This window comes from Halictus rubicundus, chromosome 2 (assembly GCF_050948215.1).
Source record: "Halictus rubicundus isolate RS-2024b chromosome 2, iyHalRubi1_principal, whole genome shotgun sequence".
NCBI classification, from domain to species: domain Eukaryota; kingdom Metazoa; phylum Arthropoda; class Insecta; order Hymenoptera; family Halictidae; genus Halictus; species Halictus rubicundus.
Genome location: NC_135150.1, coordinates 25,045,943 through 25,069,379, shown reverse-complemented (window position 1 = coordinate 25,069,379; position 23,437 = coordinate 25,045,943). Strand labels below are relative to the sequence as shown.

The 23,437-nt window shown below is 40.4% G+C and overlaps 2 protein-coding genes and 1 long non-coding RNA gene across 4 annotated transcripts in view; 2 read left to right on the top strand and 1 right to left on the bottom strand.

Annotated features, from left to right (window-relative positions):
• The first annotated feature begins 237 nt into the window (after window positions 1-237).
• On the top strand, window positions 238-11,019 carry LOC143365723 (isovaleryl-CoA dehydrogenase, mitochondrial). 2 transcript variants are annotated; one of them, XM_076806155.1, is made up of 10 exons: window positions 238-783; window positions 1,361-1,450; window positions 1,527-1,748; window positions 2,082-2,409; window positions 2,486-2,579; window positions 2,947-3,037; window positions 3,119-3,287; window positions 3,357-4,768; window positions 4,903-4,948; window positions 10,857-11,019. In XM_076806155.1, the coding sequence occupies exons 1-8, from the start codon at window positions 643-645 to the stop codon at window positions 3,488-3,490; spliced, it is 1,269 nt and encodes a 422-aa protein (XP_076662270.1). In that variant the 5' UTR covers window positions 238-642; the 3' UTR covers window positions 3,491-4,768; window positions 4,903-4,948; window positions 10,857-11,019. The 2 variants fall into 2 exon arrangements, with proteins under 2 accessions (XP_076662270.1, XP_076662269.1); XM_076806154.1 differs by having other exon boundaries at window positions 4,883-4,948.
• On the bottom strand, window positions 4,651-6,477 carry LOC143365733 (uncharacterized). The gene is made up of 3 exons (XR_013084587.1): window positions 6,283-6,477; window positions 4,831-4,993; window positions 4,651-4,755 (listed from the first exon to the last, which is right to left on the bottom strand). It is a non-coding gene; the product is annotated as an uncharacterized LOC143365733 (long non-coding RNA).
• Zasp66 (PDZ_signaling and DUF4749 domain-containing protein Zasp66) overlaps window positions 6,591-23,437 on the top strand; it is a 24,493-nt gene continuing 7,646 nt past the window's right edge. The window contains exons 1-3 of the mRNA XM_076806162.1: window positions 6,591-7,091; window positions 10,857-10,987; window positions 12,196-12,355. Coding sequence (XP_076662277.1) covers window positions 6,978-7,091; window positions 10,857-10,987; window positions 12,196-12,355 — 405 coding nt within the window. The 5' untranslated portion in view covers window positions 6,591-6,977. The remainder of the gene's footprint in view (window positions 7,092-10,856; window positions 10,988-12,195; window positions 12,356-23,437) is intronic.

Below are 23,437 nucleotides of genomic sequence, written 5' to 3'. Positions count from 1 at the left end.
ATGAATCGAATAGCTAGAGAAATCATATATTAGAATTAATAAATTTGATATACGGTCTATTGTATTTGTTTATCTGTTCAAAGTTTTACGAGCGCACACTATGCATGTGAAACATATTTTATTTATCATTTAATTGTCCAGCAATCTGTGTGCCTGTTTATAAATATTTTTATATTTTCTGTACTGTTCTATAGATAAACATTGATAAAAATGTTTTCTGGTTGCTTGAATATTTGTTGGGGAAAATAAAAATAATTGATAAGAATGTAGACTTTTATGGATTTTTAACATTCAATCGTTTTTAAATTGATTTAATACAGCCGTATCTTATCTTCGATCTACGAAATCTATTGCTATCAACGAGAAAATTAAACCTAATTTTGATTTCTACAAATGTGTTTGTGAAATGCAAATGGGAATTTATATAAACATCCACAGTGTAATGATAAGAAATGAGAGATACGAAGTGTATTTAGACATTTCGCAACACTGACCAGTATTTAGTAATGCTGTTCCGTGTACTGTTTGTGAAAAGTATTCATTACAAGGCTTCGAATATTTAATTTCCTATCAACTTACTGTTTCATCGAACGTATTTGGAGTTTGTGTATTTTGAAAAACGTGAGCCAGAACTTTAAAAATATGAAACTTTGCACGCAGAAATTTTCGGGACCCCTTTTCCGGAGTCTCTTCAAATCGAGTAACAAATTCAACGTAAGATGTTCTTCGCAATATTACAAGATAGATGAGAACATTTTTGGCCTAAATGATGAACAGAAACAGGTTAGTAAATTGGTAACAAAATTAGGTCGTATCAAAAAGGTTATCAATAGACTGTGGAACTTTATGCAGTCATAAATGCGAGTGAAGATGATTTGCCGATATTTATACGAGCATAGATAAAAATTAAACATTTGTTCATACTGTTAAATATTGTAACATGGTACAAATTAAATAAAACGATTTATTTCAATCGGTATATCGTAATTGTGTAAACCTAAACTACTGAAGTTGACTGATGTCGCTCCATAATCGTACGATCGATCGAAGATCGATACTTTTCGAAATTCAAATTCAATTTTTCCGCCATAGTGTGACGCTCAAGTTTTCCGGGAAATTTGAAAAATTGTAACGAAGTATTGAATGTGTTTTATCGAATGGCAATATTTTTAACTTCTGCCTTGTAAAATTTAGGGTCTATTTTGTCCCATGTGTATATATTGTCGATTATACAATCTTACATACAATAAATTTATTATGAAGGCAGAGGATATCCAAATTGGAAATAGTACAAATCTTTCATGAAAATAAAAATATATATTCGAAGTTTGGAGATTAATTAATATTTTGTTTTTAACAGCTGCGAAACTTGGTTTTCAATTTCGTTCAAAAGGAGCTTGCACCAAAGGCTGCAGAGATCGACAAAAAGAATGATTTCAACGATCTCAGAGTGAGTAACGAGAAACAAATATCGAACTAAGTTGAATTTAAATAATTTCTGTACAAATTATTTCTATGAATTTTAGTCGTTCTGGAAGAAGCTGGGAGACTTAGGTTTATTAGGGATCACGGCGAAACCCGAATATGGTGGTACAGGGGGCACATACCTCGATCATGTCATTATTATGGAAGAAATGAGCAGAGCATCAGGATCTATAGCGCTCAGTTATGGCGCGCATTCAAATTTGTGTGTCAATCAAATTCACAGAAATGGCACAGAGGAGCAGAAGCACAAATATTTGCCAAAGGTAACAAATGAAGACAATCTTCAAGCTGAATTTAACGATTTAGACATGTAGATTGTACATTGTACAACTCAATGATATACTCAATGTATATTGTAAATTGTACATTATGCAAAAATATATTCAATGTAAAAATTGCATAATTTACACGGTAGACTAAATATAACCTTGAGCTATACAATGTGCAATGTGTAACAACATCCCACAATGTCTTCATTCTTCATTTTTGTGTTTTATCTATTCATTTTTATCATAAATGCATGAAATCCTCAGTCCAGTAATTAATACATTTACAAAACAGTAATATATGTAACATAACAATTATGATACTAACAGTTATGCAGCGGAGAACACATAGGAGCACTGGCAATGTCAGAACCAGGATCCGGATCAGACGTGGTCTCGATGAGACTGCGAGCAGAGAAAAAGGGAGACTATTACATCTTAAACGGGAACAAATTCTGGATAACAAACGGCCCCGACGCTGAAACGCTGGTTGTTTATGCGAAGACAAACCCAAACGCTGACAAACCGCAACACGGTGTCACGGCTTTTATCGTGGAAAAAGATTTCGAAGGCTTCAGTACTGCTCAGAAGTTAGATAAACTTGGAATGCGAGGGTCTAACACTGGCGAACTCATTTTCCAAGACTGCAAAGTCCCTGGTAATTTGCATAAAGATACTAACGTAAATTATACAGAGTATCTGGGTTACCGTAAATAGTTAATTATCAATTGTAGCGAAGAATGTTCTCGGAGAAGTGAATAAAGGCGTATACGTCCTCTTCAGCGGCCTTGACCTGGAGCGATTGGTATTGGCAGCTGGTCCTTTAGGGTAAAAACCCTTCTCAACACTTCAGTTATTAATATAGTCCTATTAATAAGATTCTCAGTGATCGAGCTACATCAAGATGTTTAAAGTTTGAAGATCTTCTTTTAAATGATGATTCTAAAAGAAGCTGTTGCAAGACTGAGGTAGTGTGATGGTTAAAAATAGAGTTGTTATTGATGCAGAAAAATTTGTTAAGGAATCCTCAGCTGTGACTCATAGATTCTTAACATTTTAGCTACTGCTAATTTATTAATAGATTTTTTAATTACTGTACTGTTTAAAAGAAGATCTTCCTTTAAATCATAATTCTGAAAGAAATTGTTAGACTATGTAATTAGAGATAATTTATTTAATATAATTTTTGTATTAGAATACTGCAAGCATGTTGCGACGCGGCGTTCGATTATGCACACACCAGAAAACAGTTTGGTAAACGCATTGCAGAGTTCCAGCTCATCCAGGTAAACTACTATAAAAGAAACACTGTTATGTTAATCTAAAAAATTATGAAATAAATATTATATGTTGAAATACTGTTTCAGGGGAAAATTGCGGACATGTACACCAGTCTTAGCGCCTGCAGGAGTTATTTATATTCCGTGGCAAGATCCTGCAACGCAGGACACGTGAACCGCAAAGATTGCGCAGCGGTGATACTTTTCATCTCGGAACGAGCCACGGAAGCTGCTCTAAACGCTATCCAAATACTTGGTAAATTAGTTTAACAAGTGTACGATCTCATCTATGAAAGTCCTTCAAACATCTTTCAATCGTTTTCAGGCGGAAACGGGTACATAAACGATTATCCAACCGGAAGACTCTTGCGGGACGCGAAATTGTATGAAATTGGCGCTGGTACAAGTGAGGTCCGACGAATGGTGATTAGCAGAGCTGTCAGCGAGGACTACTCGTGAAAAGAGTCATTGTTTCGTTGTCTCTTTCTTTTGTTTCTTCGTCCATTGATATTGCACACACGCGCCTTTGAATTTTTACGGGTCTCTTGACGGTCCGGTAAGGCAATCTTAGGGAATTTTTTAAAAGAAAGATGTTGCCTACTGAAATTCCAAACTTGGTACGATTATTAACCAATATTTGAAGAATCTACACACATTTTTCTAAGCAGTAGTGATCATTTTCTTCGAAGTTACAACAATTAACCTTCGAAGAAAACGTTTATTGTTGGCGACCGTGCAGTGATTCGACTGCTTCGTTCATTTTGAATTTTAATCTGTAAAATTAGGTTCTCAAAGTTCGTAATTTTGTTAGTAATGCTAAAATATCTGAAATTTTTAATTATGAGCGCGATTTAACAGTACAACCTGCGTTGCATAGTTCAATAGCTCGAACAACGAGGTTGTGCTTCAATTAATTCTGCAAGATTGCTATGCGCGCCGTATCTCTTAAACAAAAATATTCTCTACTTCCTACGGTATACGAAAACGTTTCCAGAAAGTTAAAAAAAAAAATACAGCGTACAGTATCTCTAAAAAAGAAAAAAATTCCCAAAGATTTCATTATCTTCAGCGACTCACGCAAGACGCCTCTTCGAGTCCTTCTTTTTTTACTTTCTTTTTTACCAATTTCGGGAATAAAGATGTATATATTTAATTACTTAACGCGTCGTATCGCTCGACCCGCATGCAACTACATGCACACTGCAACTTCCTTTCCCAAGGTGCATCGCACCGCGGGTGCCATTCTTAGCGATCGTTCACGGGCCGTATCATCGGGACGGCATATCGACGTGGCGATTAATGGGTCATTGGTATTGCCAATCGGCAGAACGGTGCTCGTACACTTTCTTTAGGATTAGGTGTAAATCGAGATAAATGAGTCACTAGAACGGTCCAGTCTCGGGGACTATGATTGACTAACCTTTCGCGCTATAGGTTGCTAATTTAAGTCAAACTTACGTGCACTCTCTTTCTCTCGGCCGTTCTCCTGCCGCGGCAACACTCTCTTTTTACTCTATCGCTTTCTCTTTCCACCCGAATCGAGTCTCATTAATCACGGTGCCGCGGGACGAATTAGATCGGCGACAGGGGTGAGAGGAGCCTGCGTTATCGTTCGCAGACGTCACTCGGAGGAAGCGCGTCCGCGAACGAAACAGGACACCACTTTTCAGCCGACCGGGTTCCTCGATCGCCAACATGGCACTCAAGTTCACCATAGCCAACTACTACGAGACCTACGTGAGTATTGGATCGATCGAGCGACCACCCTTACATTTTGCCAAAATCGTTTTCTTACACACCCTCCTACCCCCGTGACTCTAATCCCTCTTGATACTTGTCTGAACATTACAGTCGTCCCTCTTGAACTGTAGATCCGTTGCGGTGTAGCTGCTCCTCCCGGTGATCCATCAGCGAAAGGTGAGTTTTTCGATCCGTCGAACGCTTCTCCAATTTCTCAACCCTCTGTGGAATTATAAATCACCCCATAAATCGCGTTGTTCGTTGTCATACTTTGTGTACACGATATGTATCTAACGGTGTTTCTGTCGAAATTTCGCTGTGTATCTCTTTTAAGGAGCATCGTCTCGTTTCCTCAGAAAAGATTGTGCGATGAAAAGACTAGGATCCAATTACTCTGCCTATATTAATTATACTTATTTTCAAAGCATAATGAATATCAAAAAAGAGATATTAAATTCTTTTCATTAAAATCAGTCAATATATATATGTTATCTCTCTTTTAATGTTCATCACGCTTTAAAAATAAATATAATTAATATAGACAGAGTAATTGTCACCCCCACAGTAATTGGCTCCCTTACCCTATACAGTTGAAGGCGCAATCAGAAGCTTTTGTGATAGCTAATGGCTAGCTATCGAACTGACAATTAAGTCATAAATAAAGGACGCAACTTTTTCATATTTTACATACATTGCATTTAATGGAACATTGTAACCAATGCCGGATTAATACATCTAAAGGCCCCAAACAAAGATTTTGAGGGCCCCCTATGGGGGGATCACTTCAACGCAATGTGGGGTGTTCGTTAATCCAGCACTAATTGTAGCTATGGAAGTATAGGATGAAGGTAGAGGACGTCAAGTAAGTCAATTAAGTCATGAATAAAGGAGACAAGTTTTCCATACTTTACATACATTGCATTTAATGGAACATTGTAACCAATGCCGGATTAATACATCTAAAGGCCCCAAACAAAGATTTTGAGGGCCCCCCAGGGGGGATCACTTCGACGCAATGTGGGGTGTTCGTTAATCCAGCACTAATTGTAGCTATGGAGGTATAGGATGAAGGTAGAGGACGTCAAGTAAGTCAATTAAGTCATGAATAAAGGAGACAAGTTTTCCATACTTTACATACATTGCATTTAATGGAACATTGTAACCAATGCCGGATTAATACATCTAAAGGCCCCAAACAAAGATTTTGAGGGCCCCCTATGGGGGATCACTTCAACGCAATGTGGGGTGTTCGTTAATCCAGCACTAATTGTAGCTATGGAGGTTTAGGATGAACGATTGCTTCCGACTCGCACAGCTTTGACTTGGTTTGGTAAGCACGCCGATATCTTCTCCAGTAAATTCAAATAATTCCAATTAAAAAAAGATCCCGAGAACATACAAAATTGTTGAAGTAATGAAACAACGAGGTCACCCGTATCCAGGACCTTCCTCCAAGACAAATGATCCGCGAGGCCGGACGAGAACAAAGAACGTCCGCAAAGAATAGCAACCGCGCAGTTCGCATCTAGTTCTCCCTGGCGAAGAGACCGCCTGTCCTTCGTCGTACGCGAATTACAAAGCTGGTCCCGGCGTTTCAGCTCGCGGCGCGACACTGCCGGGTTCGGCAAGTCGTAAATAATTCGAAAGATTTTCCCGCGTTTCGGTCCCACGGTTCAAACGACGAATAAAGCCGTCCGGGGAAGAGGCCGGGGATGCCAGCGAAATGAGTGCAGGTCGGGCCAGAACAATACACACACGGTATGCCAATTCGAAATGGGGCCAGAATAGCAGAAGCGGCGGGCCGGTTAGTTGGGTAACTAAGCTCGCTGAAGCAAAGCCTGTCAAAATCAAGTGGCAGAGCGCAGCCCAGTAGTTCTCGTTTGCCAGTAAGGAGAGCCGTAGTAGTAGTAGAAGCCGAGCTCTGCGGCTTTCGATCACGCACCGTTCGATATTCGCGTTGTCGCGTCCCAAGCCTGAAGATCTACGTTGCGCCGTCCCTACGATCTCTCTCTCTCTCTCTCTCTCTCTCTCTCTCTCTCTCTCTCTCGGCTCCTTCTGTCGTCGCTCGATCGTTCGTTCGCGTTTTCACGAGTTTTTATTGGGTGTCGTGTGCCGGTCTCTCCCAGGGCTCTAGGCTCTCCCGCACTTCCGACGATCTCTGCACGAACGCGCGGCTGCGTCGTCGTGACAGACAACGAGTAAGAGCATGACGAGGAAGCAAACGTTGATCGTGAAGCTTAAGAGATCCAACACCGGCAAACCCTGGGGAATACGTATCGCCGGAGGCGCTGATTTGGGCACGCCGATCGTCGTCACCCGCGTGAGTTCCTACCCACCGAATTTTCCCGCGATTTTTTAATCGATGCCGATCGCCGGCGATCGTTCGCGCAGATTCCTCCGCGAACGACGTCCGCACGCGCACAGTTATTATTGGATGTACTGCGAACCGAACACCGGGGGATCCGGATTATTTTCTAACGAGGACCACCTCCTGTCTGCGCCGCAACATCCGACGCGTTAAAGACCCTCGATCGTCAATCACGGTTCTGCGAGATCATTCGCTGGTTCGGGCGATCTAGAATTGCGGGGCACACGGTTCAGAGAGCTTACACTTTGCGGCATTTTCTCCATCTAGCAAGACAAAATCGAATTCTCATAATCGTCTCGAATAATATTTTGATTGACACATCAATACTACTCGCGATACATACGAACACACATAAGGTGGAGTGGGGTAAAACCGACTCGGAAATTGTAAAGTTTACTTTAAACCGATGCATTTTCTATCTATTCCACTAAAACCTAATAATCTTAGTGTTTTTATTTAGCGCGTGGTTTATTCTTGAAGTTGCATTAATTTGGATTAAAAATATCTTCTGAAACTTATGATTTTCTTAATAAATTAAAGAGAGTGCTGCTTATTTCCTTATATTATGGGGCGAAAGCGGAATTATCGTCGAGGATTTAGGACTTAGCGAATTATTAGTCAAGACATCTCTCACATTCATATTGTTTTTTCTTTTTTGATCCTTTGTTGCAGTTTCCGCAAACCCAGTTCATGCAATTGTGATTTCTGCCTTACAGTTGGTACAATGCAACGTATATTCGAATAAATAAGGGCCTAGAATTTACCCCACTGCACCTTACGAAATTTTGCACTGCCCAGTGATTATGGTTCCGAACGCAGAGAGCACGGGCACTGTGTAAATTGTTATAACGCGTTGAAAGTCTAATCGTAGCACAAAATAGAGTTGTTATGAATAATTGAGATTATTAGAAGAACCATCAACTGGCTCAAACTCGAATAAAAATGTTAGAATTAAGAATTAACGCTGGAACTACCGAGCAATAAATGCGACTGACTTGTATTGCTTTGTAACAGTGACAAGACTTCATACAACTTTGATTGTAATATGTGCTTCAATGAAGAGGTTCATTACAAAATTTCCGACGAAAACATTTTTACAATTTCAGTACTTGTGAAAGAAATAATGAGGAACCAACCATTTTGACTGGTCCGGTCGTTCTAGTGTTAAAATCCGACAATAAAGTTTCGAATTAGTTAAGAATGACAAGAATTTGTACAACCAGTCGGGAATTAAAGTGTTTCGATAATTTGTCGAATGAATCGGGGATTGAAACTTGTCAAGAATTTTTATGTGCAACGTAAATTAAATCATTTCTGGAAGGTATGTGATTATGACTTTTATTAGCAGACGAACCAAGAAAAGATGAATATTCCATCGAGGCAATAATTTTGCCGTGCTAGATTGCTAAAATATCGCGCTGCGAGATGGCAGCATTCTCAGGGGCGCAGGAAAGCTCGAAATTATTTGAATGGATCTATACTACGACGGAGAGCTGAATTATTGGCGAACAATAAGTAACAGTTTGATTGCCGGAAGTCTATTAATACGCTTTCCGATGCCGATGTTATGTGCTCTACAAGTTTCTCTTGAATAATGGTCTCGCGAGAAGTTATTAGTATCTACTGCTCGAGATAAATTATTGCTTCAATCCAAACGATTTCGAATTGCTTCGCTACTGTAAACTGTTTCATTAAAAAAATCGTTGACCGTTAGTTCCTGATTTTCGAGAGAATAAGTATTCAGTGTTAAGCATCCACATAAATTGTTAAGAAAAATTTGTTTAAAGAGACATTCGCCTAAGCATAGGTAAATTGCTAAAAGAATCAAAACTGGATGGAGAAATCGCTCGAGGAAAGAAAGCAATTGAAACAAATTTATTCGTTCGGCAGCATATAGATAGCGATTAAATTACAGGCGACAGTTCCGTTCCTTGTTAAACGATTCTCCCTGTTTAATATGTCTCTCGCATCCACCTGTCACGTGCGCCCTAATCTCGTGCATCTTCACGATCGTCTCGGCGGAATTCTTTCTGGCACGATCGCCGAAGGCAGAAAGGAGGGGCCATAAACACGTTTGGAACCGGTCCAGAAGCTGTTGATCGTTAACGCATAATCGTGCATTACCGCATCTATCAGTCCTCGCCTTTTTCTAATACCCCTTCGACCGTTTGTTTTCTAATAGTCATGTTTAAATAGTCCGCGGTGTTACCCGATCTCTCGATGCGTTTCTAACATTCGTTAGAACCTAGTCAACAGTTACAGATAATTGAAGATTCTTCGGGAAGAAATAATTAGAAAGTTAATTTAACGTTTTGAATCACTCTCTTGGACTTAAAAAAGTCACACATGACGAAGAAAGTTTGGTTTTTAGAGTTTATAATTCGAGATCTACGATTTAATAATGATTGGAACATTATCTCGTATTTAGAGAGGACTGTCTTATCTGAAGTCGCGTGAGAGTCTAGATTAATCAAATGTAATTTTTCTTAACTGTTCAGCTCCTGTTTATAAAATTATAGTAATTGTGGAATAAAATTCCATCATACAAGACTTCGTACGAGACAGAATCAACATTGAAAATGTCTCGGATATATGTATAAATTTCTAGTCGCGAGTGCAATAAGTAGATTTGGTGCGCAATGGTCAGACAGGTCAATGCGAGATTTAATTCCGGGTGAATTCATTGATCATAAATTGGAAATATAGTGCGAAATTATTACATTTTCGATTGTGCCTCGATTACTAGGTCATTACGTAGACGACTATTGTGTAAAACCATGGTTTAGCTTGTTACTTGCATAACAATTTCTGCACAGTCCTCGAGGGAACTATTAAGTGACTCGGCTTTTGCGTTATCGCTAGATCGCGTATCTTTATGCAAAATGAACGTGCGCAAATGTAGTTGTAAAAATAGAAGGTCGAAGCAAATGTGTTGCTTCGTTTAACAATTTTCACTAGTCGAAAATATCATAGTGACATCCTTGAGTGTTCTCCTTTGAATATTCTCACAGTTTCGTCAACTTTATCTTCTCGTGATTACTGTTTTAATTGTCACAGTCTGTAATACTTCACAAAGCATCAGAGTATCGAGTGTCGACTAAGAGAAAACAATGCTTCTGTTAACTTATACATAACACTACGCTGATTACGAAAAATAGAAAATTTAGAGCTAGATGATCAGTGATATAACAGTAGAATTATCAGACCAGTAAAAATGATTAGTACCTTTCATATTGGAATTATTAAAATTACAAGACTTTGCTGCAATAACTGGGTAAATCCAGATCTAGACAGATTATTCTACTTGTATTTCGAACAATCAGTAATATATAACAATATTTGGGCCCCCTCCCAAAATCTGCCCTGTTCTTGCACCAAGGTCCACAATTATTGATTTTAAGCGACCTTGGCTCACAGTACAATCAAAATTCCACAAAATCAGAGCAAATGCAGCTCTGTCCTTGCATCAAGGTCCGCAATCATTGAATTTAATTATCCAGGGTGTAATCAAAATGGCATAAAATCATAGTATAAACGCAGTTCTTTTTACAGAAGTAAATGCCTGTTCTCTGCGAGAAGGGAACGTAGAATGAATAGAAATTAGTTAATAGAGACCGGGAGAGGGTTGACAGGAATTAGGAAGTTTGTTTGACAGTTCCAGCGTTAAAAGAGGAGATATCGCGAGCTCTAACGGAGGGAATTCTGTTCTGGTTTCAGTCGGAGAACGAGGCGCTCCAGAGGGGTGATGTGATCAAGAAAATCGACGAGTACGACGTGCGAGACGTGAGGCATGTAGACGCCCAGAAACTTCTCCAAACCTCTGATTCTATAAAGCTTGTAGTCGAAAGGTCTGAGCCGTCGAGTGCACCTCGTATCAACATTACCACGTCACCTCCGATTATCAAGCCGAGCATTGGCAACAGGGCTGCGGTCACTAGTCTGTCAGAATGCCATTCTCCACCTTTATACATTTCTATTATGCGCACCGTTTGTCGTGTCGCCTAACCGCCACGCTACTGCCGCTCTCTCTCTCTCTCTCTCTCTCTTCACGTGACAACACTATTAATTCCTCATACTAAAACCCTGCCTTTCTCCTACCCTCTTTCTCTCTCGCACACTTCTTCATCGCACTAATCGCAGCGCCTCATTAACAGTCATTTAGGCTCGGCAACCACTTTTGCCTCTGTCACGACAATCTTTGATGGAGGCATTGAAACGTTAACATGAAAAATATTCGATCAAAGAAACCATTCGTTTACTCTGCCTGCGTACATGTGACATATAGATACAGCTTTGCTCTTCTTTGTGAGTGTAGACTGCGGATTCTTATGCGAAACAAAAATTGTCCGCGTCTATCGCAAGAGATAGGAGCCACATAAACATTTTATTCTTACTTTATTCAACTAGTCGAAAATAATACATTGGTGTTCTTAGAATGCACCTACTCACTGCTATAAACGCATAAAGTCCGCACTCGAAAGAAATGAGAGCATGAATCAATTTTTAGGCAGTACAATGATTTGCGAGGCTGCTTAAATTCTTTCCAAAAATTCGTACGCGACGGTATTACATCAGACCCGGTAAAAGAAGAATATTTATAATTTCACTGGTATCTTCGTTTGAGCATCGTTGAGTTTCATATTTGTACGTTTTATACGGAACGGAGTTTTTCCGTTCGAATAAGCAATTTCGTCGAATAAAACAAACTTTAACAAACACCATCAAATCGTGCCAGACCGAAGTAGTCTCGTTCAGAACCACTCCGGATGTTAACGTAAGCGTTGATTTTCGATCGGTTTCCGCTCGCCGATTTCGCCTAACTCGCAGCCGGGAGCAAGCCTAACAGCTCGTGCGCCTCTAACGCGTGACTTAATTTGAAACACGGCCGTATTTTCGGGGCTGTACGTGCGCTCGCGATGCAACACGCTGAACGCATATTGCACACGCGCATGGTCCGCGATCAAGAAAGTGGTTGTCGAGCATCATCGAAGCATTTTCTGGAGCTTGTCGCTCGAGCGTAAACTCGTTAATAAGATGCTTTACTGTTCCGTCGCAGACCAAGACCGCCGAAGATACCGGGAGAATTGCCGAAGAGCCCGGTTCCACCTCCTTGCTTCGACGAGTATAGTCGGCCCGGGACACCGGCGGAACCATTCTCGGTTCTGCCACATGATCATCTCGACGAGGTTCGACAGGAGAGAGTGAATTTGTCACAGGTACAAAGTTACGGTCGAATGTTCGAAATCCCGATCGCGAGACAGTACAGCGAATTTCTCTATATATGTCGCCAAGACCTGCAGGATAAACGTCGCGGAATTATCCCCACTACCGCGTGGGGGGCCAGGAAGCTCGAGATGCCTCGGACACACAGGATCGTAAACATAACATGGCTCGGGCATGTCTCCTGCACGATACATGACGCTGACAAGAAATACTGTTGACATATATCGAGAATTCATTGTATCTCGAAAATTGACACATTGTAGAGTCTCGTACAACGCGATCCAGAGATTAAAAGAATAATTGTTTGCACGTGTCTTCTGCGGCAGTAAGCTTCTCAAACAATTCTTTATATATTTATCGTACTGCCACATAAAATATATATTCCGTTTTTTTAAACAATTTTCTGATCGCACGGAAGTGTACGGAGTGTAGTTTCTCCGTTTTCAATTGTGGCGCGTAGAATTTCCTTCTCTATCTTAAATTGTGTACATGCAGGGGTGGAAACAACCCTTAACGAGACGATGAGAACACAATTACTTGGAGATCTTGAAAACTACCGGAGCTAGAACAACATAATCACAGAAGGAAAATTAATATTCGAGTAGTTTTTCAATGCACCAAACAAATGGTGTTTTGTTTTGCAATCTATTTACATTGCTAGATTTCTTATTAAAAAATACCCATCTTTGGTATCGATAATATTTTTCCACCGGTTTCCAAGATATTTCTCGAAATGCGTTTTCAACCCCCATTTTCACAATTGTCTTCATCCCCTGTGAAGTCAGGACTTTTTTACAATTCACTCAGGACTTTTTTACAATTTTTAGAATGTCGAATATTTGCGAAATAATCGTTGCACTAGAATTTTACCCGATTTTCACAGTTATTATTTTCCACGAGTTTGAGGCTGATTGGTGGAATTTTTGAACGCACAGGGATATATTCTATTAACAGACCCGGCTCGAGGAAGCGGACGGAGAATTTACTTTCCGAAATCGAATTTGTAAACGTGGCCTGGTTCGCCTAGGCTTCCCGGCGAGTTCGTTGATCCGTAAATACAGCGTCTCGTCAACGTCGAGCGTCGCGAAAAATCGGGCGACGTAACAGCGTGCAATTTCAACCCCTATTTGTTTCCTGTCGGACCGAAGTGATTATCTTAAAAGCATATTCCCCGTTCTCCACAAAGGAATTTTCAATTTTCATAATTTCCCATTCTATTAGGTACGGTGACCTAAAACGAACACCCTGTACAATATCCAATTCAAAGATACACTATTCTATAATTATTAACAGACTGCAGATTTTTACGCGTTCATACCAAAAATGAGTAGATCAATTACAAAACAGTCGAAGCATTTCACGTGTACACACGTCAATCCAAAACTCTATTGCGGCGCGGTTAATGAATTGTTAATTTCTTATCGACTAAAAATGTAATTCCTTCTCATTTAGCTTTACTTTTTCCGTAAAATTTATAACAGCCGCATTTAGGCTGCGTTCGACGTGTATATTCGTCGTTGCTTGATTTTACTCCCGCGCCGTGAGGAATATTTCAAATTAAATTCCACAGTCAACTGGTTAGTATACAGAAATTAAAGATACTTTTTTCTTATTTTGGACTCGCCACAAGAATTATTGCCCATGTAGCTCCTGCATTTTACAATTAATTGTAAATTTACAATTAATTTTACAGAAATGTTTACATTTCCAAGTCCTTCGTTTGTATTTTGCACAAAGATCCACGGTTTTTTTTTTTACCTGGAGTTTAATACAGCATTACAGTGGAAGAGGTTGAAAGCTTGTGATTTTCATTGGGATAGAAGCTTGCGCGAGGTTGCACGGTCTATTTATTTCCGCGGAAAACAGGATAATAAAGACGAGCACAGGAAGCGCCGAGAAAATGGCACGATCTCTCCGCACGAGCCGTTATGGCAGCAGTTATCGCGGTTTCGCGTGCGCAGTCGTTCAGTTACAAGTTTGCAGGGTTCGTTTAGGCGACGGAAACTATTTGTTCGACCGTGTCTTTGCTTTCGGTCCGGTTGTAAATCCATCCGTTTGCACGGTTGTCTCGTTTCGCTGTCCTTTTTGTTGGACACGTCGCTCGTCTCAGGTGTTGACCGTTAACTACGCGAAATGACGCTGCGCCATTAACTTTGACGCACCGTTCATTTGTCCATGGAGATCCTCGATCGACCTGCCAACCGGCGCCGAGACGCCTGGCGTTCGTTCATTACGTTTGCCAATTAATTTGTACGCCCTCTTCGTAAATTATTATTATTTACAAACGGCTCGAATGCACTCTCGTCATCACTTTCCTACTCTATCGCACAACCGATTTTCCAATATAACGGACGAAAGAATGGAAAATACAATAATAATTTACTCGCTGTGAGAGTGAATTAATTTGCACACCTAACAGATGACTCTGAACGATTTTCTTTTCGTTCACCTTGGCGCATTGGTCTAAATTTAATTGACGTTAGAACTGTTTTAATCGAGACTGTCTATTTTTAGCCACGGTACGGCAGAGACTCACGAGTGAGCAATTATGTTTCTTAATAGGCACTCCCTTTTTTTGGACAGGCATATTTATCTTTGGCGTTCAAGATTTTAACTGCTGGTCCAGATTTATGCAATTGCGTTGAAAGTACTGTAAGTATAGAAAGAAATTGTAATTGTATATTCATGTCCAGTGGAAACAGCAGTGTAGTGCTGGGTCGCTTTTGACCCGTGCGAAACTTTTCATCATCTTCATGATCTGCATTAGTCTGCATACTTTGTACATGTCATCTAGGCACGATCTAGTGACTCTTACAGTGAAAGAGAAGAGAGAAACTTGTGCAATTCAGAGGACCAAATGCACACGAAACGTTAGCATAATACCATACACAGCACACAATGTATGTTATACGACTGACGCAATAAAAATTATAAAGAAAATTAACAAATTCCTGGTTTGAAGTGACCAGAGAGGAGAAACTTTGTAATAATTGTACGTCCACGTTGTTGCTCCGAACTAAAGGTCCGTGTGGAAAATCAAGAGAATATTGTTTAAAGCATCGCAGCCAGAGCTGATCAACACATCCGCTTGCCAAAGAAACAACACTAAGCATTTCAACTGTCAAGACTTTGACGAGAGAAATTAGCATGAAAATGTGCCAATATTGGCATTGATTGTGTCACAGGTTTCACGAGCCACAGTGTATCGGAATCGTTTCGCATGCTTGGCTCTTTGTACGTGATATAGTCTATTGTCCGGGCTCGGGACCAACCGAACAACCGAGAAATGAATGGCGTAATCTCGCCCGAGGAGAAAAACGGAAAACAAAAACGAAAACGCGTTGGTTCGCGTCCGCGGGACATCCGAAGTGCGAATATATTTTTGTTGGCCCGCCACGATGCCGGAAAGTCCGCGTAGAACCAGTCGGCTAGCTATAAATATCGCTTCTGCATCGAAACCACTACCACGATCCAATGCTCAGCGATTCAGGACGATCTTTTGGATCGTTCGATCCTGGTTCTGCTTCTCTACACTCCATTCCGACTTGATCGTGCGACCGGAAACGCTTTTAACGCTAAACCTACCGATCCTTAAAAGTAACTAATACGTGTTGTCTTATAAAAATGACGATATTGAATTTATTTGGATTCTCTCCTAAATATATTTATTTAATCATTTCCCACGAAAGCACTTTTACAATTTGAGTAATTGTAAAATAAAAAATCTGGAACGGTAATTTTTACCGGCGGTGGTAGGTTCAGTGTTAAAGCTAAACGTACCACCACACTAATTACCGGTTCCAGATTTTTTATTGTATTTTGCGCTCGTTAACCCCCGGATTCTTTCACTACAGTTTTCTTTCGATACAAGGCGACGGCTCGGGACCGGCTTTCGCCGTATTTCGGATGAAGAAGAAGAAGAGGCGATTTTTTTATTTCGAAGTAAAAAGCGTCGTCTTATATCGGAATAAAATTGTACATATTGAATAACACTGGCATAGTGTACAGAGGGTTGAAGTTGTAAAGAAGCTTCCATAGGAAATAATCGAATAAATATTTTTAGTAGAACACGTATAATAAGAATTAGTTAATTATTATAATTACTTAATTGGTACGCATTATGTACCGGCGATTATTTCGAAATTTTTCATGGAGCAGTAACAATAAATTATTGTGAACCAATAATAATAATTTCGTTTAGAATTCTTCTATAAAATTTTTAAGCTTCGTTTTGGTGCGGCGCAATTATTAAAAATTTTATTGACAGGCTTCCGGTAAATAAAGTGTAAACGCTCAGTAGGTTTAGTGTTAATCCTTGGAAGACGAGAGTTGGGTCCATTCAGACCCGGAAATGGAAAAGTTCCATCTGAATTCTAGTTTAGCTGAATTACATTTTTATCAGCTAGGTAAATTAGCCATGTTAACCCTTTGCACTCGGAACTACTGTAAATGGAGAATTAAACATTTCTTCCGACCTAAAATATTTCGATAAATGTTTAGTAATTTATTAAAACAAATGTAATAGGCTAAAGTACCCAATTACTGTGCCTATATTAATTGTACTTATTTTTAAAGCATAATGAATATTTAAAAAACCGATATATAACATACACATATTTACTGATTTTAATGAACAAAATTTAATATTAATAGGCATAGTAATTGGCACCTCTACACTGTAGAGGTACAGTTTTTAATGGAAACTTTTACATTATTTAAATTTAAATTTGAATTTCAGAAGAATTTCAAGATAAAATTAAATTTTAAAAGAATTACCATAATGTAAATAAATGAATGAAAATATAAATATAAATGTCACTCTAGAGTCTACAGTAATTGGGTCTCTTACCCTAATGTAAAAGATATTTTGAATAAACGATATAGCAATTTTTGTGTGGCCTCAGAGTCGCCACTCGAGTGCAAAGGGTTAAATTATTTTCATGTTGAACTCGTTGAGAGTGTTAACGTTGGTCTGAAAAATTTGGTCCAAACAATACTCGTCGGTGACTATTTATGGCTGCTATGAAATCGTGAAAATAAAATAAAATTTGAGAATGGAACAAGAATGGTGTAGTTTACTCTGCCATAATTCTAAGCGGTGCTCACGCTTCGTCGCCTCACAGAAGTCGATTGTAAATGTCTTTGCAGATGATAACAAATGTTTTCAACGTTGCAAAACGTTCGACGAAAGTCTGCAGCGTCATCGAGGAGTTCGCGAGGAAGGTTTTTCGTTCATGAGAGCGGATGCCCTTGACTTTAGCATGGGAAGGGTTGCTGCCAAGGGAAACACTCTCCACGAGGCAGTAAACTAGCAACTGTTGGATCGAGCGTTACATTCATCGCGGAACAAGTAGCCGGCAACATAAATCTCTCCTGAGCTTCTTCAAAGGGTAATACTCTCCACCAGGAGTCACGCTGCCGATTCAATAACTTCAGCGAGCTCCACCGAAGACAGTGCCAAGGGAAACACTCTTGGCGAGGTGTTAAACCAGCAATCTTTTTAATCGAAACGATCCTCTAATCAAAATAGTTCTTCGGAGTTTCACCAATGCGTTCAGACAACACTGAGGAGAGGTCTGCACGAGGGATTGAACTGCCAATTCTGTGACACCGATTCTACCGACAATGAGTCTCTCATGTGACAGCGAGAGGAGCGTAAACATTCTCCACGAAATCCTAAATTGACTCCTGGTACACGGATCGTTTGTTGCAGGAGGATCAAAGAACTGTGATCCAACAAGACGCGTTTCCTTTGAACAATGAGGAACTGTTTGACTTGAGAAGAACAGCAAGTCTAATGGAACTAAAGAGTCTCAAAAAATAAGGAAAATCATACAACATGTGGACACTTTAGAGGATGGTCAGAATTAATGTATCCCATTGGATGCTGAAGAATACTAGAACATTTTTCCTACACACAAGTGTTCTAGAAAGTTGTTTTACAAAGAACAAACGAGTTACATCATCTTCCTTGGTACCAACAATTTTCTTAACGTTGCTAACACAATTGAATTCACTGAAAACATCCAAAACACGCGTACAATTCTCTACAACTTCTCTACACTTGTATGAAAAATAGTCTACAACATTCTCTTCGTAGCAACAATTTCACACATAATTTCTTAACATTTCGTCCGCCGGAAGCCTATTAATCGGATCTCCAATAATTACGCTGTGCTGAAAGCAAGCTTCAAAGCCAGCCGTTACGTAACAATCCTAAACGAAATTACAAGATTTTCTTAAAAAAATCCTCAGCCATGGCTCCCAAAAATTACGGGATAATCACCGGCAGATAAAATGTCGACATTGCCAGCACAGTTTAATTCAAAGAGAAGATCGCAAACAATCTTGTACAATTTAAATGAGAAAGCTCGTCTAATTAATACCGGAAGAGCTGTCTACAGTATCCTCGTCATCAGCAACATAAATCATTAGGGTACAACTGGCGCCAACGTTAAAAGCTCGAAGGACCGAGACACAGTCATTAACGCATTGAGCGAACTCGAATAAACTAAAATTCAATGTAAAGTTCAAATTGAAGAGGCTTTGGCAGCAGACGTACGGTGGGACAATTCTCTGGCAACGGAGATGTGTTCAAGGGAGAATAAAACCAAGGCCGAGTAAAATTAAAGGAGCAGGATACAATTATTAAGCGAGCATTGGAATCGTCGATGCGATATAGTTCGCGAGAAGAGGGGCAGAGAGTCACCGGAGAGAAGGCGAAACGATCGTCTAGAACGATCAAGAGGGTGAAGAACGTAGGAGTGATCGAGATACGTCGGTAATACGGGAGAGGAGAAGAAAGAGAGCGCGAGAGGAGTCGCGTGGAAAAGACCAGAGTTAGTGCCGCCCGCGCAACGAGCCAGTGCGTTAGAGAATATTCGTAGGAGAGGGATCTTAGGAGGAAAAAGGTGTCTCGGTTCTCGGACCAACGTCCGCCGGAGTACAGGATCACCAGATTCGTTCAGCAAAAGGATGCCGGCCTACACCACCGTTTATCGTCAGACCATCGACCATCATCCCAAGGATGAGGAGGCTGCCGTCTACTGGGTACGAGCCGCGAAAATTTCCTGCCCTGTCAGTGATCATCTCTCGAATCAATTCCGCAAGATCTGTCTCAAAAATCTGCATATTCTCTTCAGCTGGGATTTTTCCTTTCGAGTTTCCCCACCGCTTAGATCAATTTATCGGCGATCTGCCCTACGGTTTGTTTTCGGGTACCTAGACCTCGTGAGATTTTGAAGGCCTCTTCAAGTTGTCGGGACGCGAAAATTTCCTGCCTTATCAGTGATCATCTCTCGAATCAATTCGGCAAGACCTGTCTCAGAAATCTGCATATTCTCTTCAGCTGGGATTTTTCCTTTCGAGTTTCCCCACCGCTTAGATCAATTTATCGGCGATCTGCCCTCGCGGTTTGTTTTCGGGAACCTAGAGCTCGTGAGATTTTCAAGGCCTCTTCAAGTTGTCGGAACGCGAAAATTTGCTATCCTTCGATCAGTGATCACCCATCAAATCAATTGGGCAAGATCTGCCTCAAAAATCTGCAAATTCGCTTCAGCTAGGATTTTTCCTTTCGAGTTTCCTCACCCCTTAGATAGATCAATTTATCGGCGATCTGTCCTCGCGGTTTGTTTTCGGGTACCTAGAGATTGTGAGATTTTCAACACCTCTTCAAGTCGTCTTCTGGGTACGGGACGTGAAAATTTGCTATTCTTCGATCAGTGATCACCCATCAAATCAATTCCGCAAGATGCGCCTCAAAAATCTGCAAATTCGCTTCAGCTGGGATTTTTCCTTCCGAGTTCCTTCGCCGTTCGAATAGATCAGTTTAGGGCAATCTGTTCTCGCGGTTTGTCTTCAGTTTCCTGGAGCTCGTGAGATTTTGAAGAACTCTTCAAGTTGTTTTCTGGGTGATACCACATCCTTCTGCAAAACCCTACGAATTCAGCTAGGATTTTTCCTTCCGAGTTTCTTGATCGCTTCGGTGGATCAATCTTCAAAGCGATCTGTTCTCATCGTTTGTCTTCAGGGTTCCTCGAGATTCCGGAGATCTCTTCAAGCTGCGGACGTCCTCTGGCCTGAAAGTTCGTAGTTGCGTGTGCTTTGCTTGTTTATTCTTTTGCAGTTTCCACAACTTTGTTTTCGAGGCGGCGCGGCGTAGCTTCAGAATTATTTCGGTGACCTCTTTGTCCACCGTTGTGCAATACTTCATTCTAGCTTGTTTTTCAAGATTTCTGACGTGCTTACCATTGGCGTTACAACAGCCGTCCACCCCACCACGATTATTTTCGAAGGATGACACGGGGATCCCTGTGGAGGGGTGGACTGCTATTGTGACTGTTCCTGCGGAAAATAGATCGCCGTTAGTGATTCATTGATCGCCGTTCTGATTCATTGATGTTACAGGATTTTCGATCGAAGAAAATGCCGTGCGGGTTTGGGGATCATTGTTAAGATCAGGGACTTCTAATAATGGAAGGTACACTCGCCGGTGCGTTTCGCGGATTGTTCGGTTGTGGATCATTGCTAAGATCAAGGGCGGGTTGCGCAATGGAACTTGAATAATATTATGATTAGACTGGGAATCCTTGCGGATTCTCAACTCAAGTCTCGACTCGAGTCTTCTCGCGAATCATGCGAGGCGGGTTGGAAAAGTTAGAACATCTTCCTTCATTTTAGAAGGATTTTGATTAATTGGACCCAAAGTATCGACAGCCTTGAATCTTTTTTACAGTTTTGCAAGATTATAGTTTCACTCTTTAGTGATGAAATGAATAGAATTCGCAGTTTAATACGTGCTGTTTATTTAATACAGACCGTGGATTCCAGAAACATTAAGATACAAGCTGAATAAAATTTAATGCAATTATAATTATTAGTTGACTGTGGATATTTGAACATTTACAGGATCTGTGAATTCATAAACTACAGCGAGTACATTAACAAAAATCAACACCGTGTAATTCTTTGCCATATGAAGCACAAATGTTGGTCGGTTCATTTAAATTTCAGTAAAATTGTACTTCTCTATTATTTATCTTTAAGTAGTGGAGTAACTGAAGACATATGATAAATATTTTTCTGTTCCTTTCGTGTACCATAGAAATTTTTTTCTTTTACATTGTACATTGAAATCAAAATCGTTTCCTTCCAACGAAAGTTCCCGATTTTCGTAAAATCGTCTACAAAAACTGGAGCTTGTACAAACATCCACAGTCTGACTATTAATCCTAATTATCTGATACGCAAACATAAGGGTTCCAACAAAATTCGTCTCCGATTCCGACGTCCACAAAATGATGTACAAAAATTGGAGCTTGTACAAACATCCACAGTCTGATTATTAATTCTAACGACCTCATACGCAAACATAAGCCTTCCAACAAAATTCGTCTCCGATTCCGACGTCCACAAAATGATCTACAAAAATTGGGGCTTGTACAAACATCCACAGTCTGATTATTAATTCTAATGATCTCATACGCAAACATAAGGCTTCCAACAAAATTCGTCTCCGATTCCGACGTCCACAAAATGATCTACAAAAATTGGGGCTTGTACAAACATCCACAGTCTGATTATTAATTCTAACGATCTCATACGCAAACATAAGGCTTCCAACAAAATTCGTCTCTGATTCCGACGTCCACAAAACGATCGATAAAAATTGCAGCTTGTATAAACGTCCACAGTCTATTTGCAGAAACTACAACCCTATCGAATTCCTCTTTTCAAAAGCTCATCAACATCTGACATTAACGCATCACAGCGTAATCTCGCGGCGGCAATCAATCTCTGCGTCATTATACAAGGGACTAGTGACGTCAACGATGACGCGGGTTGCAAGAGGGAAGCCATAAATCGTGGACCGTCGAAAAATCGCGCTCGCTCTCGCCAGGTGACTAAAGCGCGTCGAATTCTCCAAGTCTGAATTAGACGTGCGAACATCCCCGCAACGAGCGTAACGTGAGATGATCTTGATTCCGAATAATGCCGCGAGCCAACCTTGACACCGTCTCCGAATGTGGGACTAGGTCTCTCTCATCACGATCTGGCTGGGTGGACGTTACGGGGGTGAAACGGATCTGGCAGAAGGGAAACGCGACGTAACGGAGGGACCGGTCGTCGTTTGACGAAAGAAAAGGGCCGCCGTCGCGTCGGTTCGACCGACTAATAACACGATGCAATAAAACGCACGTAACCACGCCGGCGAACCGTTCATCGGTATCTTATTCTATTTTCGTGAACGAGATCTGGGTTACTCAAACAGAAGAGGGTCGACACAACGACACACACCCACACCCTCCTCCCTCGGAGTCGTTCAAGTCGACGAATTCGACGGCGAATTCTTTCGTCGACTGTTAAAAACGATACCTCGTAAATCGGGACACCGACCAGCCGAACCCGACCGACTGTTTTTGCGAATTTTTCGGTTTTGTTAAGCGGATACAGGCTTTTTAACACTGGACCTACCATTACCGGTCAAATGACCGCTTCCAGATTTTCTGTTTTACAATTATTATTACTTAACTCGCAGATTATACTCTTTGCGTAAGCGTGCATTGTAAAATCGCACAAAATAGGATAAATTCGATTGTGACATTTTTATACGGCAGCTCGTAGCAGCCATTTTTAGTGCCGGTAAGGTTCGTGTTGAAAGCTACGGATTTGATTCGATGAATTTATTTGTCAGCTTTATTAGACGAAGGCGGACTAGGTATTCTGCTTTTTAGAAGCAGAGGATTTTGTTATTGCTTCCATAAATTTATTTACTGGGAGATGGAGCATTGACTATTTCGAGGTCCTTTTGTCCTATTCACTTTTACCGAATTTCTCAATTTTATTAGTTGAAGAGGTACTAGGTATTCTGCTTTTTAGAAGCAGAGGATTTTATTATTGCTTCCATAAATTTATTTACTGGGAGATGGAGCATTGACAATTTCAAGATCATTTTACCCTATTCACTTTTAGCGAGTTTCCCAATTTTATTACTTGGAGAGACCCAATTATTGTGGGGGTGCCAATTGCTGTACCTATATTTATATACTTTCTTTCAAAGCATAATGAATTTTTGT

Coding starts and splice junctions, on each gene's coding strand:
- LOC143365723 (XM_076806155.1), top strand. CDS start 643: ATGAAACTTTGCACGCAGAAATTTTCGGGACCCCTTTTCCGGAGTCTC. Junction 784..1,360: donor TAAATGATGAACAGAAACAG/GTTAGTAAATTG, acceptor TGTTTTTAACAG/CTGCGAAACTTGGTTTTCAA. Junction 1,451..1,526: donor ATGATTTCAACGATCTCAGA/GTGAGTAACGAG, acceptor TATGAATTTTAG/TCGTTCTGGAAGAAGCTGGG.